The sequence below is a fragment of the Auxenochlorella protothecoides genome (genome assembly GCF_000733215.1).
Source record: "Auxenochlorella protothecoides strain 0710 unplaced genomic scaffold scaffold81, whole genome shotgun sequence".
In the NCBI taxonomy this organism is placed as follows: Eukaryota; Viridiplantae; Chlorophyta; class Trebouxiophyceae; order Chlorellales; family Chlorellaceae; genus Auxenochlorella; species Auxenochlorella protothecoides.
The window spans coordinates 92,162-105,838 of NW_011934330.1; the positions used below are offsets into that span (position 1 = coordinate 92,162).

At 65.4% G+C, this 13,677-nt stretch overlaps 4 protein-coding genes across 4 annotated transcripts in view; 2 read left to right on the plus strand and 2 right to left on the minus strand.

Moving 5' to 3' along the window:
• The window catches only part of F751_6076 (RNA polymerase II-associated factor 1-like protein), a gene marked incomplete at both ends in the record, with an annotated part of 3,462 nt that extends 1,608 nt beyond the window's left edge, over nucleotides 1-1,854 (plus strand). The window contains 5 exons of the mRNA XM_011402170.1: nucleotides 139-342; nucleotides 570-645; nucleotides 881-1,002; nucleotides 1,198-1,384; nucleotides 1,604-1,854. Of these exons, the coding sequence (XP_011400472.1) occupies nucleotides 139-342; nucleotides 570-645; nucleotides 881-1,002; nucleotides 1,198-1,384; nucleotides 1,604-1,854 (840 nt within the window). The remainder of the gene's footprint in view (nucleotides 1-138; nucleotides 343-569; nucleotides 646-880; nucleotides 1,003-1,197; nucleotides 1,385-1,603) is intronic.
• A 449-nt stretch (nucleotides 1,855-2,303) lies between these two features.
• Nucleotides 2,304-4,319, minus strand: F751_6077 (hypothetical protein; the record flags this gene model as incomplete). The annotated part of the gene is made up of 6 exons (XM_011402171.1): nucleotides 2,304-2,500; nucleotides 2,721-2,871; nucleotides 3,024-3,086; nucleotides 3,241-3,306; nucleotides 3,465-3,648; nucleotides 3,943-4,319. 6 exons carry the CDS (start codon nucleotides 4,317-4,319, stop codon nucleotides 2,304-2,306), a joined length of 1,038 nt encoding a protein of 345 aa, XP_011400473.1.
• Nucleotides 4,320-5,169: 850 nt separating this feature from the next.
• F751_6078 (DNA-directed RNA polymerase III subunit RPC10) lies at nucleotides 5,170-5,641 on the minus strand (the record flags this gene model as incomplete). The annotated part of the gene is made up of 2 exons (XM_011402172.1): nucleotides 5,170-5,294; nucleotides 5,527-5,641. The coding sequence occupies 2 exons, from the start codon at nucleotides 5,639-5,641 to the stop codon at nucleotides 5,170-5,172; spliced, it is 240 nt and encodes a 79-aa protein (XP_011400474.1).
• A 1,250-nt stretch (nucleotides 5,642-6,891) lies between these two features.
• F751_6079 (MAP/microtubule affinity-regulating kinase 3) lies at nucleotides 6,892-12,817 on the plus strand (the record flags this gene model as incomplete). The annotated part of the gene is made up of 8 exons (XM_011402173.1): nucleotides 6,892-7,066; nucleotides 9,517-9,602; nucleotides 9,717-9,870; nucleotides 10,166-10,482; nucleotides 10,720-11,030; nucleotides 11,173-11,626; nucleotides 11,780-12,036; nucleotides 12,505-12,817. The coding sequence occupies 8 exons, from the start codon at nucleotides 6,892-6,894 to the stop codon at nucleotides 12,815-12,817; spliced, it is 2,067 nt and encodes a 688-aa protein (XP_011400475.1).
• Nucleotides 12,818-13,677: the final 860 nt, after the last annotated feature.

Here is a 13,677-nt window from a genome sequence, read left to right on the forward strand (position 1 = left end):
GCGCGCGCCGCGGCGTCGTAGGCGGGCTGCAGCAGGTAGCGCACGTCCCCGAATCAGGACTCTGTCGTTGGCAACCCCCCCCCCCCCCCCCCCCCGGGCCCTCCTCACCCGGCTCTGGCCCTCCCATCATCTCTGCAGACGGGGGACACCGCAAACGGGAAGAAGGGCAAGCACGCTTCCGCCTCGGAGGTCTCCTGGCTCCTCCGCACCTCCTACCTCACCAGCGGGCACGGCGCGGACAAGGGCAGCCAGCGCCCCGACTCGCGTGCCTCTCGAGGCGCCGATGCGGCCGCTGACGAGGAGCTGGGCGAAGACGTCGCAGCACGCATTGCCACCATCGAGGTATGGGGTGGCTGGGAGGTTGGTGGCAGTGGCGCCAGCTGGTAGTTTTGCATCACACAGACTGGGCCCAGGCTGGCCTGGAGAAGATTGAAGGGGGGGTTGTGACCGCCATCAGATCTCTGGGTGCGTCATGCAGCGGCTGACACGCCAGGCAGGCGCATAAGGCCTGGTCGCTTGGACAGACACCTGGCAGAATACATCAGCCATGCACCCCGCCGCTCGCCCAGGAATCCTTTGCTGCCGCCGAGCTGCCGCCTGTGCATGCGACCAAGCCCGAGCTCACGGCTGTGGAAGTGCTTCCAGGTGAGGTGGGGGTGGGAGTCTCGGTGTCGTGTACTGCTTCCTGGGGCGAGGGTAGGCGGTGTGAATGAGATCACCTCTGCGCCAAAACCAGCTGCTGCTGTGCGTGTGACGCCGCTCCAGCCAGCGTGGTATGTGGCTGCCCAAGGCATCAAGGCACTCTGGCAGGAGATATTGCTGCATCCACCTGGTTGATGGGCTCATGCTGCGTTCCCAACCCTCGCCCCTGCCCCTGCAGTCCTCCCTGATGACTCCCTGGCGGGCAGGAATTACGTGCTTGCGCTCTTCGATACAGACCCAGTGGCAGACATCGATCGCCTGTCGCGGCTGGAGCAGGGGCAGCTCTCCAGGGTCAAGCAGGTCGGTCTCAGGCCATGGGCTGTGGCTTGGCGAGCCTGTGGATGGCGGGCAGACTGCCGTGTGCGCAGAGAGACCTGGATGTAAGGAGTATGGCGCCATCGCGTGGTCCTCGGTCTTCCAATCCCAGACTGGGCTTCACATTACCACCTTCCTAAAGATCAAACACACCCACACTTCACCGCCCATACCACGCAGGCGGTCCAGCTCAAGTCCTTTGCGCAACGGAAGTCAGACGGGCAGCTGGACAGATTCGTGGCGCTGCTGGTGCCCAGTGGGACGCTGCCCGCTGGGCCAGACTCCGGGGCGCTGTCGGCGCGGCAGCTCCAGGGCGACTACGAGTGGGTGCGGGAGTACGACAGCAGCGTACGATACGACGACAAACGTGAGCAGAGGGGCGCAGACTTATGACAGCGGAAAGAGGAGGACATAGGGCTGCGGTGGGGGACATGTGGGTCGGGTGATGGTCCATCAAGACTCAGTGTGCCCGACGCTGGACAAGCTGTCAGAGGGGGGCATAGCCGGATCAAGGCAGCAGTCTTAACCAAACATGACCCTCCTGCCCATCACCCTCCTGCCCAATCCCATACCAATCGTCATGCAGAGAGCACCTTCCTGTTCAGGCGGACCCACGACAGGGTCGGGTACCACGACCTCAACACCAAGCTGGCGCTGCGGAAAAGGAAACGAGGCGCGCTGGAGGGCGAGTCCTTCCTTCAACCAGAAAAGGCAGGCGGGATGGCAGAATGGGAGGGGGTGTCGATGAGAGAGGGGTGCGGCCGGGTGGCTGACGATGCGAAGGCATCCAGCCTCTGGCAAGCCTCAAGCTGCATAATCACCACTTACCAGCTGTGAGCCAGTTAGTTTCTCACGCGCTCTCCCCTTGTGGGCACCCCCCAACCTTCAGATCGTGCTACGACTTCCAGAGGGAGCTGGGGCTGACGATGTGGTTGGCGCCCCAGCCTCTGGCACAGGCAGCGATGCAGTGGGTGTTGAAGCTCCCGGTGATGAGGCGGTGCATGCCTCAGACCTTGGCGACGTGGGGACCGATGCATGACTCACCAAACAGACCGACGGATGCGAGGCTTGAGATGGCTGCAACCTCATTGCAAGCGAGGCTGTGTGCCGACGACGACGGGGCTCTGCAACGTACCAGTGGTCCCAGAGTCGGCAACCTAAGCACTTGAACCGCACCTTTCCCTCTTTCATTGCACACTTGCGTCGCTACACCAGAGCACTCACAAGGGGAGCAAGAGACGAGGGAGGCATCCTCCGCCACCCGCACAGCACACTCAAACTTAGGGTCAGGGCCCCGCCTGTGCGCTGGATCCGAGCTTGAAGCCCGCCAGGGTGCTAGCGATGAACTCCCGCGACTGCGCCAGGATGGCGTCCCGCTCCAGGGCGTCGCTCCTCAGGTCCTCATTCTCGCTTTCCAGCTGAGCAATGCGCTGCAGCGCGGCCTCCAGGGACACGGCTGCCTTCGTGGTGGCGCCGTTTTGACCTGCAGGAAGGGCGGATCGAGGGGTGGTACAGCAGGGGGCGATGTGAGTATGCGCAACCTGACTGTGCAGCAGACCAGGCTGTGCACGATACCCCGCAATGCCCAGCACGGTTGAGGGGTCCCCAACCGGCGAAAGTTTCACTGGCACCTGGGGACAGGGCGGCCTCAGGCCATGAACTCCCTCAGTCTGCTCCTCCGCACTCATGCAACCATGACTTACCTCCCAGGGACCAGGAACCGTGGCTCTTTGAAGGGGCAGGCTTCGCGGCCTCCGCCGCCATGCCGTCGGGGCTTGCACGCTCCAGTTGCGACGTCAGCCGCTCGACCTCAGCCGCCGCACGAGCAGCCTCTGCCCGTGCATCCGCCAAAGCCTGTCATTGAGATGTAAACACAGGGATGTAGCAGCTTCAAGACATTGCATAGGATCTATTGGAAGACATCCTTGAACCCCATGCCACATTGCAGAGCGCAGCAACATCGGTAACAACAGCACCTAGTTAGACTCCATACAGCGGATCCGCACCTTGGCTTGCCGCTCGATCAGGCCCTCCAGCTCTGACAGGTCCCTGGGCACCTCAGCAGGGGTCTGGGTGCGGTGGAGTGGCAGCGGTGAGGAGAGCGTCTGTGCTTACCGGGTGCATCGTGATCAGAGCTTGGTCCATGGCCTGGTCTGCTTATTGGACACAATTTCCACTGCTGATCAATCTCCATGCCAGCCAGCCACCACCGCAACCACCCACCTCTTTCCTCAGGCGCTCCACCTCCGCTTCAGCCGCAGCGGCTCGCTGTGCCGCCTGCTCGCAAAACTGGATCGTGGAGGCAAAATATCTTATGGGTCGGTGAGTCCAAAGCCAGCATGTCACAGCTGCCAGGACGCCATGAAGATGCACACATGCGATGCATCTGGGGGCCCGGTCCTCTCCCCCTGGCCCCTGAAATGGCACCGAGACATCGCGGGCCCCACCTTCATTTCGGCTTCCAGCTCGGCCTGGAAAAACGCCAGCTCGGCCCTGAGCCCGGCCTCTGCCCCCGCATCACCCTCTGCCCTGCCCTCTTCCAGAGCCCGCAGGCGGGTGCCCATGGATTGGAGGGCGGCTTCAGCGGCCGCCAGCAGCTCGTTGCCGGCCTCCACATCAGCCGCAGCAGAACTGGGCGAGGGAGATGAGGGCGGGCTGAGTTGCGGTGGATGTGCAATGCCTGCTGGCCTTCTGATCAGGATCAGGTACTTGGTCCTGATGTCACCGCAAACACCCCGGTCTCATGCGCAAAGACTGTCGGCCGAGGGGGCCTGTGCTTTAAACCCCATGTGATGCTTCTCTGACACCACCAGTGTCCTCTTTCTTCACCTTCCTCCACCTCCCTCCCTCTCCTCATACATCGGCAGCCACATCCACCACCCGGCCACACCACGCCCAGGCCCCCGGGGACTACACCGCGCGCACCTCTGGACGGACGCCAGCCTCTCCGCGGCCTCCACGGCCTCCGCCTGGAGCCGGGCGATCAGGGCCGCCTGCGCATCCACCTCCTCCTCCGTCTCCTCCAGGGCTGCCAGTGCAGCGGCCAGTCTGAGCTCCGCATCGCCGCCCTCGACTCCAGATGCGTTGTTGTCGCCGGTTGGCTCAGCAACGCCCGACCCCGGCCCCACACCACCAGACGCTGCGGCACCCTGCGCCTCGGCAGCCTCGGTCAGCCGCCGTCTGGCTTCCGCCAGCTCGGCCTCGCGCGCCTCCAGCCGCTCCAGGATCAAAGCGTGCTCGGCGGCGGCCTGCTGCGCCAGGGCGCAGGACCGCGCGGCCTCGGCAGCCCACTCGGCCACCATGGCGTCGCGGCTGGCCTGCACCGCCCGCAGGCCCTTCAGCTCTGCGGCCAGCTCCGCCACCCGGCCCGCACCCGGCGACCCGGGGTCCGGCTCGGCGCGCCCGCGGGCCCCGCCGCGCTCCTTCTCCGCGGCCAGCTCGGCGCCCAGCCGCCGGAGCTCGCGCGCATCCGACGCGGCGTGCGTTGCGGCGGCCGACAGCCGGCGCTCCGTCTCGGCCGCCGAGGCTTGCGCTTGTGCCAGCTCGGCGGTCAGCGCCTGCACCGCGCCGCTGAGCCGCGTGTACTGCCGCCTGGACTCGGCCAGCTCCGACTCCCGTCCCGCCGGCGCCGCGCCGAGCGTGAGGGCAGCCTCGGACTCTCGCGGCGCGTCGCCGGCGCCCAGCACGTCCTTCGTCCCTGTCTTCGTGGCGACGGGCGGCTGGCCGGCGCCCTCCCCCGTGCCAAAAACAGCCTGCGCGGCTCGATCAGGGCCTGATCCTGGAGGACCTGGCGCGGGCAGTGCTTCACCCCGGGCTCCGACGGCAGAGGTCCCAGCCACCGATCTGGACTCTGCGGCGGAGTCTCCTGCTGGGAAAGCGCCCCCTGTTGCCCTGTCCCCCGCCTTTCCAGCCGCGGCCAGCAGGCCGACCTCGTGTCTGCGCCTGCGAGATCCAACCGCGCTCGACCGGCCTGCTGGGCTCAGCGATTCGACCAGGGGCCGAGCGGCGCGCGGCGGCGCGTGCAGAGCTGGCCCGCCAGCCCGCCCCGCCCAGGGGGCGCGGGTGCCGTGGCGGGCGCTCGGGGCGCGAGCGGTTTGCATGTTTGGGCAGGTTCAATGTATCAACTCGGTGTGCCTCCTTGGAGCGGGGTGCCTAACCTTCGCGCCACTGGGCAGCGCACTGGACGCACTTGAAGAAGAGGGTGGCTGGCTCGTCTGCAGACCTGATCTGGATTTCCATGAAGTAGGCCTGGTGGTACGTGCACTTGGGGCAGGTGACTGCGAGGGAGGGTCGATGATGGAAGGAGGGTTGGCGGTGATGGAAGGACAGGAGTGCCGATCAGGTCCCCGCCATTCAAAGAACAGAACAGAGGGCCAGCGAAGAGCAAGAAAATGGTGCATGCGACGAGAAACAGAGCAGCGTGGCCCTTGCCGAGAAGCAGCTGCTCTATTGCCGAGCGTGCTGCGCTGCCCCGAGCTCAACCCCCAAGTGTCGACACCACCCACCCACCGTCCGTCTTCTGAACGTTTGCCCAAGCCTCCTCCCCTCCCAGGACGTCGTCAACCTCCTTGCGCTTGAGCTGCACCCTCTTGATCAGCTGCAGCAGGCAGGCATGGAGAGGCATCAGGGCCCCAATCGTACCACTGGAACTCTATCGTGAGAGACAGGACCTTGGGCCGCTCAGCTCGACCGGTGAACGGATGAACGGCTTTGATCGCTGCGGACAGCCCATACATGCGGAGGGGTGCCCCCACCCCAAACAGCACCACGTACAGGCCTGTCGAGGGTGTAGATATACGGGCACGTCTGGCAAGTGAGGGAATTATCTCCGTTTAAAAGCTCGACTGCGAATATGGTAGAGGGAGTTCATCATTGAGGGTGGATCGCGCATGGGCCCCGTCCAAAGATTCACTGGCCTTCGTCGCGGTGGTGAGGGGCGCCCCATTCTGCACACCAGCCTCGTCTACCCACCCAGCAGCAGGTTGCCACAAGACGGGCAGAAGGTCAGAGACATGTATGCATCCCGCAGCAGCGCATGAAACCTTGGGAAGCAGGTTGCTGGAGAGAATGGTCGGGGGGGCCCATATGACATTGGATGGGGGCCGAAGCTGCAGTACCAAACTCTCGCCTAGGTGAGGGTAGCTCTGCCTTTCACTACACCTTGACATGCGACAACTGCTTTGTCTGTACAAGGGCCAATGGAACAGTAGTATCTACATATTTGGGGTCTTTTAGTCTTCCCGAATGCTTCCTCTTCTGGTCCAGCATTGCTGAGCCAGACTCATAGCCTCCCAACTCTACTCCCTATGACTGCCCTATGAGACTAGGTATCATGGAGCCTCACATTGAGAAGATTGGTCTGTTAAAGTAGCTCAAACATCCCACGGGTCACCGCTCACAGGTGCACTTTCATGCTGACTGTGCCCATGTCAACTATTGGAAACCTGCTGGGCTGCTGACTGCTAATACAATTTGACAGCAGCAACAAAATAATGAGGATGCACTCTCAATTCATATATACAGTTCTCAATGCCACCAGTGCTCTTGGCACATTTTAATCTACAGTTCCTGGTGCCAGCGAATGGAATTATCACCATGCCAATTGCATCCAAACTCCCACAAAGAGTGTCACGATCGCCCTCTATCAGCTGCACCCACCGATATGATAGCGAGCAAGTAACTTGTCTTGCAGCGAGGGGGTTTGGTCTGATGGGTCTGAATCAGGGAGCATGCCCCATGCAGCTGCTGTGGCAGCTTCACGAGAATCATCGTAAGAATCTGCTCGGACTCGTGCATTCCCTCCCTGTGCACACAAGTTACATTTTAGGCTCACATGAGCATTCCATATCATCTGTAAGGATGCCCAGGAATAGCATGGCCGGGTTGTGCACGGCTCAGTCTCCTTTCGAGGAGCCCTTGCCAGCGTATGCGGCATCGGCGCTGTACGGAGTTGGCTTCCCCAAGTCTGAGGAATACGCCGGCATCGAATGGCTGTTGCAGCACGGGCCGAGGCACCTCACTCGCACCATTCCCGTCGACCGGCCTTCCGGTGCGCGTCACCGGGCTGGGTGTCGGATCTGGGTGCCGGCCGATCTGGGCACAGTCTCGCTCCGCAATCTCAGTCTTCATCACGGCATGCCTCCTGCCCACCCGCAGGTCGGCATCTGTTTGACGAGCGGGCCTGCAGCATCTTCGACGGTGTCTCCTGGTCACCGCCCTCCCAGAAAGGTCTGTCGCTCCCCAGCCCACCACCGCCTTTTTGAGGCACCAGAACACCATCCCAGCCCACTTCTGGCTCCGGGATGTACCAGCTCGAGAGCACGCCCACCACCTGCCTGTTGAGAGGGTCCCTGGCCGGGCCACACTCTCTCTCCTCAGCATCCTCGACCACAGGACGACCCCCAGCCCCGGGCAATGGGCAGGACACGAGACCACCAGCCTCGGAGGCAGCACAGACGTGCTCCAGGAAGACACGGAGATCACCAGAGCTCACGCGGAGGGGGGATGCACAATCGATTTCAGCATACTAACCCCTTCCCTCTCCCCTCCCTCCCCCCCCTCATCCTTCCCCCCCTCCATGCAGCATCCCACACCCGACTGCGTGGCTGCGCCCTCGAGGTGTACTACTCCCATGCCCCGGCCATCAGCCTCACGGGCGGAGCCACGCTGCAACGGCGGTGCTACCGTCTGGCAGGCGGCGGTGATGCATCGCCGCGGTTTGTGCTGGTGACCTACGCCTTCTCGGTCTCCCGGCGGCGCCCTGGCGCACCGGCACCGACGGGGCCCAGCTCGGGCCAGGCCCTCGCGGCTGCAGAGTGTTCGGTGCTGAGGACTCGACTGGAATCGGTGGAACGGGAGCTCTTCCAGGAGCGCGAAACGAGCGCCGAGCTGAGGGCCCAGCTGGCGCTGGCTTGGGCGACCACCGGGGTCCGTGGCGTGGTGCACCGGGCCAAGGGTGTGACATGTGGTGGCACACCTGAGGCAGAGGCCGTCCTGGTCGAAATGAGGGGGGAGACGAGCAAGCGCTCTCGGCTGGAGTTCCTCCTGGCGGCAGATGCAGGTTCCTGCTGCGAGAGCTGTTTATCTGGCGTGGTGGTGGCACAGAGTCGTGGTGCTGAGCCATCCCTTCCCGACTGGGGTCTGGATGGTGGCGCCCGGCCCGGCAAGAATGACCCGACAGCCCAGGAGGGTGCAGCGCCAGGGGTAGGGCCTCTGTAGTGCCTGCCTTCCCCAAGATCTTAGTCAACTCCCGGGTGATCAGGAAAAGGTGCAACGCAACTCTGCATGATCTGTAATGTTGTATATTTCCAATGAGATCTGGTTGTTTTTTGTAGGCCATACCTCAGGAGTATCGTACCCCCCGAAACCACTCAGTCAGTCTGGGGCCCCGGGTCGACCGGGGGAGAGCCCCTGCCTTGGCTGTGCCGATGCCCGATGCAAAAACATGGGCATTGGGATTAGCCGTGAATTAGATTAGAATGAGCAAAAGCTTACCCAAATGAGTAAGATACTTCGAAATCGGTTGGGCTGCGGTGCGACAAGGCCCCCTGGCGTTTGAGGTTTTGAGCTGCAGGCTCGTTGCGACAGGATGGGCACGATGCCCGGCACCACCTGATCGACGCTATATTCACCGTGCAAATAGAAGGAGGAGCCATTCCTGTATCTACCGGGCGTCGTACAGGCTGTCAGGGGGCGGAGCCGCCCCGTCACCCGATCCGTCGACATTCGGTTGACAACGCCATGATCAGGCACGACAGTGGAGGTGAGAAAGCGACATCTTTTGGATGGCAACTTATTTCTGATCCTTTTTTGAGGCTGAGATGCGTGTCGGGTCGAGCCTGTGTGGCATTTCGGTCCCACTGGTCTGGTGGTGGTTGGGATCTTGTTCGGACCGCGCCGGGCCCCGCATCGCGTTCTCCCCACCTGCGAACCCAACGCGGTTGCCGGCGACAACACGTCCCAACTGCCCACTCCCGATCCCATGGACCCCGAGTCCTTCAATTCGAGGCTCTTCTTTCCGCCATCGATCCTGACTATTTGCATCTGTGGACGTCCACCGCAATCTCCCAGAAATCTGGTCCCCTCGTGTCCTCGGGTGTTTCTTGGACGGGGCACGGAGCTGGGCTTGGGTGCGTTCCCATGACGCGCCCGTGTCCATGAGGTGCACCGTTCCCTGCTCTCCAGTATATTTCCCTATCAAAACCCCCTGCCTTCGGCGCTACACCTTTCCTGCACCCTGCTTCCTGACACCGCGGCGTTGCCAGCCACGGTTGGGCACCCGCCCACTAGGCCCGTCGTCGACCCCTGATCCACCCCTCTTCGACCCTCTCCATTGGTGGGCGATGCAGTTTAATTCTTGCATCAACCTGAATATCAATTTTCCGCTGCATGGACCGGGTTCAGGAGGGGCATTCTCGCCAGCTTACCCCTCCCTCTCCAGCCCCTCCCTCCCCCCCACCCAATCCACACACTCACCCTCTTCACCCTCCTGTGCTGCAGGCGTCTCCACCGTCATGCCAAGCTCGCCCATGGCATGCGAGGCGATACCCGGCTCCTACTGGTCCATGGACTGGCCAAACGACGTGGTGGGCAGGCATGAGCCCGGCGTCACCAGGTCCTGGCTGCCAGCACGCAGGACGGCCGGGATCTACCCTGGCGGGTGCGGCCCGGCGCCCGCCGGCCAGTCCGGCATCCACCAGGCCGACGACTCTGCCAAGAGGTTCCACCCGCCCTCCACCGTGTCCTCCGGCATGGGCGAGGCGATCACCCGCCCACACAGTCCCCTGGGCCCTGCCAGCATTGGCTGGCAGAGCAGCGTGACCTCGGCTGGGGCTGCCGGCAACAGCATCCTTGGTGAGTCCCATGTGTGAAGGGTCCATGGCAACCTGGTTTCTTGTGAAGGAGGGTGAAATGAAGGACCTTTGGTCGTGCCAACCTGTTGGCTGCCAAGTCCCACCTGAGCATCTCCAACACGCTCCTGGGATGGAGTGTAGGCATCACATTTTACCAGCAAGCACAAATTTACTTCACTGCTTGCCGTCTGCATGTTTTTGCTGCCAAGGGAGAGTCTCACCCACCCGCCAACCCTGGTGTCGCTCGCACCACTCACTCAGCGCCCGCCCCCCCATCCATCTTCGCCACCCCGCAGACACTCAGCTGATTGGGCGGCGGCTGTCCCCCATCCGCGCCCCGCCGCCCGGCTCCCACCTGGGCTGGCCGCACTCGGCTTCCCTGGGCGCGACCAACGAGTGCCCCAGCAGCGGGACGCCGTCTGGGCTGGAGACAATGAGCCTCGCCGCCGACGACCTGGCGTCGGGAGCGAGCCGGCCCACACCCGGCGCCCGTGCTGGCGCGTGGGGCGAGGCCTGCGCCCCGGCAGCCTACGAGGCGCGCGAAGGCACCAGCGCGGCCCCGTGTCAGGGTCGCCCGGCGCGCCTGCCGATCCTGAACAAGGCGGGACGGCTGGTGGGCTACCGCCAGAACAGCCAGTGCATGGCGGGAGCCCGTCCCGGCCCCGCCGCGCCCGGCCGCCCCACCTCGGCGCCCTCCACCCCCTCCTCCGCCTCCTGCAGCGGCTCCTTCAGCGAGGCGGGCTCGGGGCTGCCGGCCGCCGCGGGGCCCGGACCCGCGCGACTCGCCGCCACCGCCGGCTGCGCGGTGCCCACGCCCGCCTGGGCCGGCCCCGTCCCCGCCGAGTTTGAGGCGGCGGCGGCAGACCCCCTGCTCGGCTTCCCGGACGCCGCCAACCTCCTGCCCGGCTACGTGCTGGGGCCCGTGGCGGGGAAGGGCGGCTTCTGCACCGTGCGACGCGCGCTGCATGCCGCCACCGGCGCGCAGGTGGCGGTGAAGATCATCGAGAAGGCGCGCCTGCGCGACGCCACGGACCGCGAGCGCGTGGAGCGCGAGGTGCGCGTCATGCGCGCGCTGAACAACCACGTGAACATCGTGCGGGTTCTAGAGAGCGCAGAGACCGCCGACGCCGTCTACGTCGTCATGGAGCACTGCACCGGCGGGTGGGCTGAGCATTGTTTGGCATTTCCTCGGCCAGGGTTTTGAGGCGGGTCAGGTGCTGGGTGTGTCCATGCACCACCATCCCTGCACCCACTTTCACGCCTGGCTCCTCAAAACCTCTCCCCCCCCCCCCCTACTCCCCAGTTCCCTGCTGGACCACGTGCGGGAGCGCAAGTGCCTGCGCGACGGCGAGGCCGCGCTGGTCTTCCAGCAGCTGCTGGCCGCGCTGGGTCACTGCCATGGCGCGGGCATCGTTCATCGCGACGTGAAGCTGGAGAACATTCTGTTCGACGGCGCCGGCGGCGTCCAGCTCATCGACTTTGGCCTCTGCGGCTTCTTCGTCCCCGGCCGCCGCCTGCGCTGCCACTGCGGGTCGCCCAGCTACGCGGCGCCGGAGATCGTGGCGCGGCGGGAGTACGACGCGCCCCCCGTGGACGTCTGGTCCCTGGGCGTGGTGCTGTTCGCCATGCTGGCGGGGTACCTGCCCTTCCACAGCAAGGACAAGAAGGCGCTGTCGGCCAAGATCGTGGCGGGGGCCTTCCGCTTCCCCGCCTGGGTGGACCCGCAGGCGCGCGACCTCCTGTCCCGCATGCTCACCGTGGACCCCGGCGCGCGCGCCACCCTGGCCGAGTGCGCCGCGCACCCCTGGGTCGCGCGCGGGCCGCGCTGGGCGCCGCCGGGCGTCGGCGCTGCGCGCCTCCTGCGCCTCCCCGGCGACGAAGCCACGGGCGCAGTGACCCCGGACCCCGAGGTCCTGCGCGTCGCGCGGGCGGCCTTTGGCCTGGAACCATGCGCCGTGGAGCGCGCGGTGCGCGCGCGCGAGGCCTCGCCCCTCGCCGCCACGTACCTGTTGCTGGCCGAGGAGGCGGCGCGTGTGCCGGGGGGTTCGGCCGCATGGGCGCGCCTGCGCGTCGGTGCCGCAGTGGCGGAGGGGGGCGGGGGAGTGGTCGGCCCCGCCAGCACAGACCCTCCGGGCACGGGTCCCGCGAGCGTGGACCCCGCGCCGTCGTGCCTCCCCCCCCGCGTGGCGACGACGACGACGTCCTCGGAGCGCGAGGCCGAGTCGCTGGATGGCACGCCGCGCGCGCGCCGGCGCCCGCTCCGCGCCGAGGACCACCAGCTGCTGGCGCGGAACCTGCGCCTGGCCGCGCCCGCGCCGCCGCCCTCCTCGCCGCTGCCCATCCCGGCCGCCGACAAACGGTGCGTGGCCTGAGTGAGTGGGCCATGGTGCGCTGTGCTCTGGTGATCTGGAGGGAGGGGTGGTTGGGGAGGGCTGGCTCCCCCCTGGAGCGCGAATCCTGCTGCCCAGCCTGAGGCAGTGCACTGCGCTCGGTCCAGCCTGCTGCCTCGCGATGGCCGTCGGAAAGAGCTTCGACCCTGGGCACCCTCGCCGGCCCCCTGCACTCCTCCCTGCTCCCCCCCCATCCACAGCGGCCCCCACCCCACCCAGGCCCCCCACCACTCACCGCATTGCAGGACACCCAGCCCGAGCGGCTCCCGCTCCCAGACCCCGCGGTCCCCGCACAGCCCCGTCTCCTGGCTCTCCGACCGCCTGCACAAGGGCGCCGCGCTGTCCCCCGGCCCCAAGGCGGCGAGCCTGGGGGCGCTGGACCGCGCGCCGGCCAGCCCCCAAGCCCTGCAGGGCATGGCGCCCCGTGCCTTCTCCATCCCCGCCTACTCGCCACGCCTGCTGGGGGCCGGCTCCCCCTGGACCCTGGAGGGGGCCGCCTTGGGCCCCCGGGGCGAGGGCCACACCGTGCACACAGTTTGCGCCGAGGGCGGGGACTGACGGCCACACCCGATGCTCGTGGGAGGGAGCGCGGGCCCACCGCCGACCCGCGACGCCGCGAGGACACGGCTGCCAGCGACGCGTGTGACCCCGACCACTGTCCGAAGGCCTGGCGGCCGGGGCAGGTCCCCCCGCCGCAGCTCACAAACACCACCGTACGACTCGAGCGTCGACGCCGTACCTACAGGCCGGCGGGGGAGAGGAGAGGTGCGCAGTGGGAGCAGGGCGCACCTCCCCTCCCCCGCCCGAATCTCCCTACTACATGCCAGTTTGCATTGTGATTTTTATTTAGGGCTGTCCCCACCGACAGGCACCATCGTGACAACGCAGGGCACCCCTGTACCTTTGTCGAGTCCCCCCCTCTCCCGTGTGCCTTCATTGCCCCTTTTTCTGAACCCCTGTCACCGCACATTCAATGCATGCACTCCCAGTCCCTGGGGTGACGAGCGTCTGGGGGCCACGCTGGCGATGCCCCCTCCCCGGATACCATGATGCTGGACTTTCACTGCATATCAGGCTCATATTCAGCCTTGTAATTGGCACCATTTCACTGTCGGAGAGGGCAGCAGCGGGCTTGGTCCATGGACAGAGTGTGCACCTGTCTGGTTCGGTAGAGTGGCAACTCAAATGCATTCCTTGGAGGATAGAGGGATGGTATGGTAAGTGGTGCACCTCCACGTCAATGACCATGGATTGCCCAGCCGGCCTCCTCGTCCCTCGACCGGCCAGACCTTGTCAAGGCAGAAGGTGTTCAACAGCCTGGTGGGGTCGTGGCATCTGTGACGAATTGTATGACAGCTACTGCGCCAGCACCATGGATGTCCTCCTTGCACTCGTGATAGGTCGTTGCCTGTTACAGA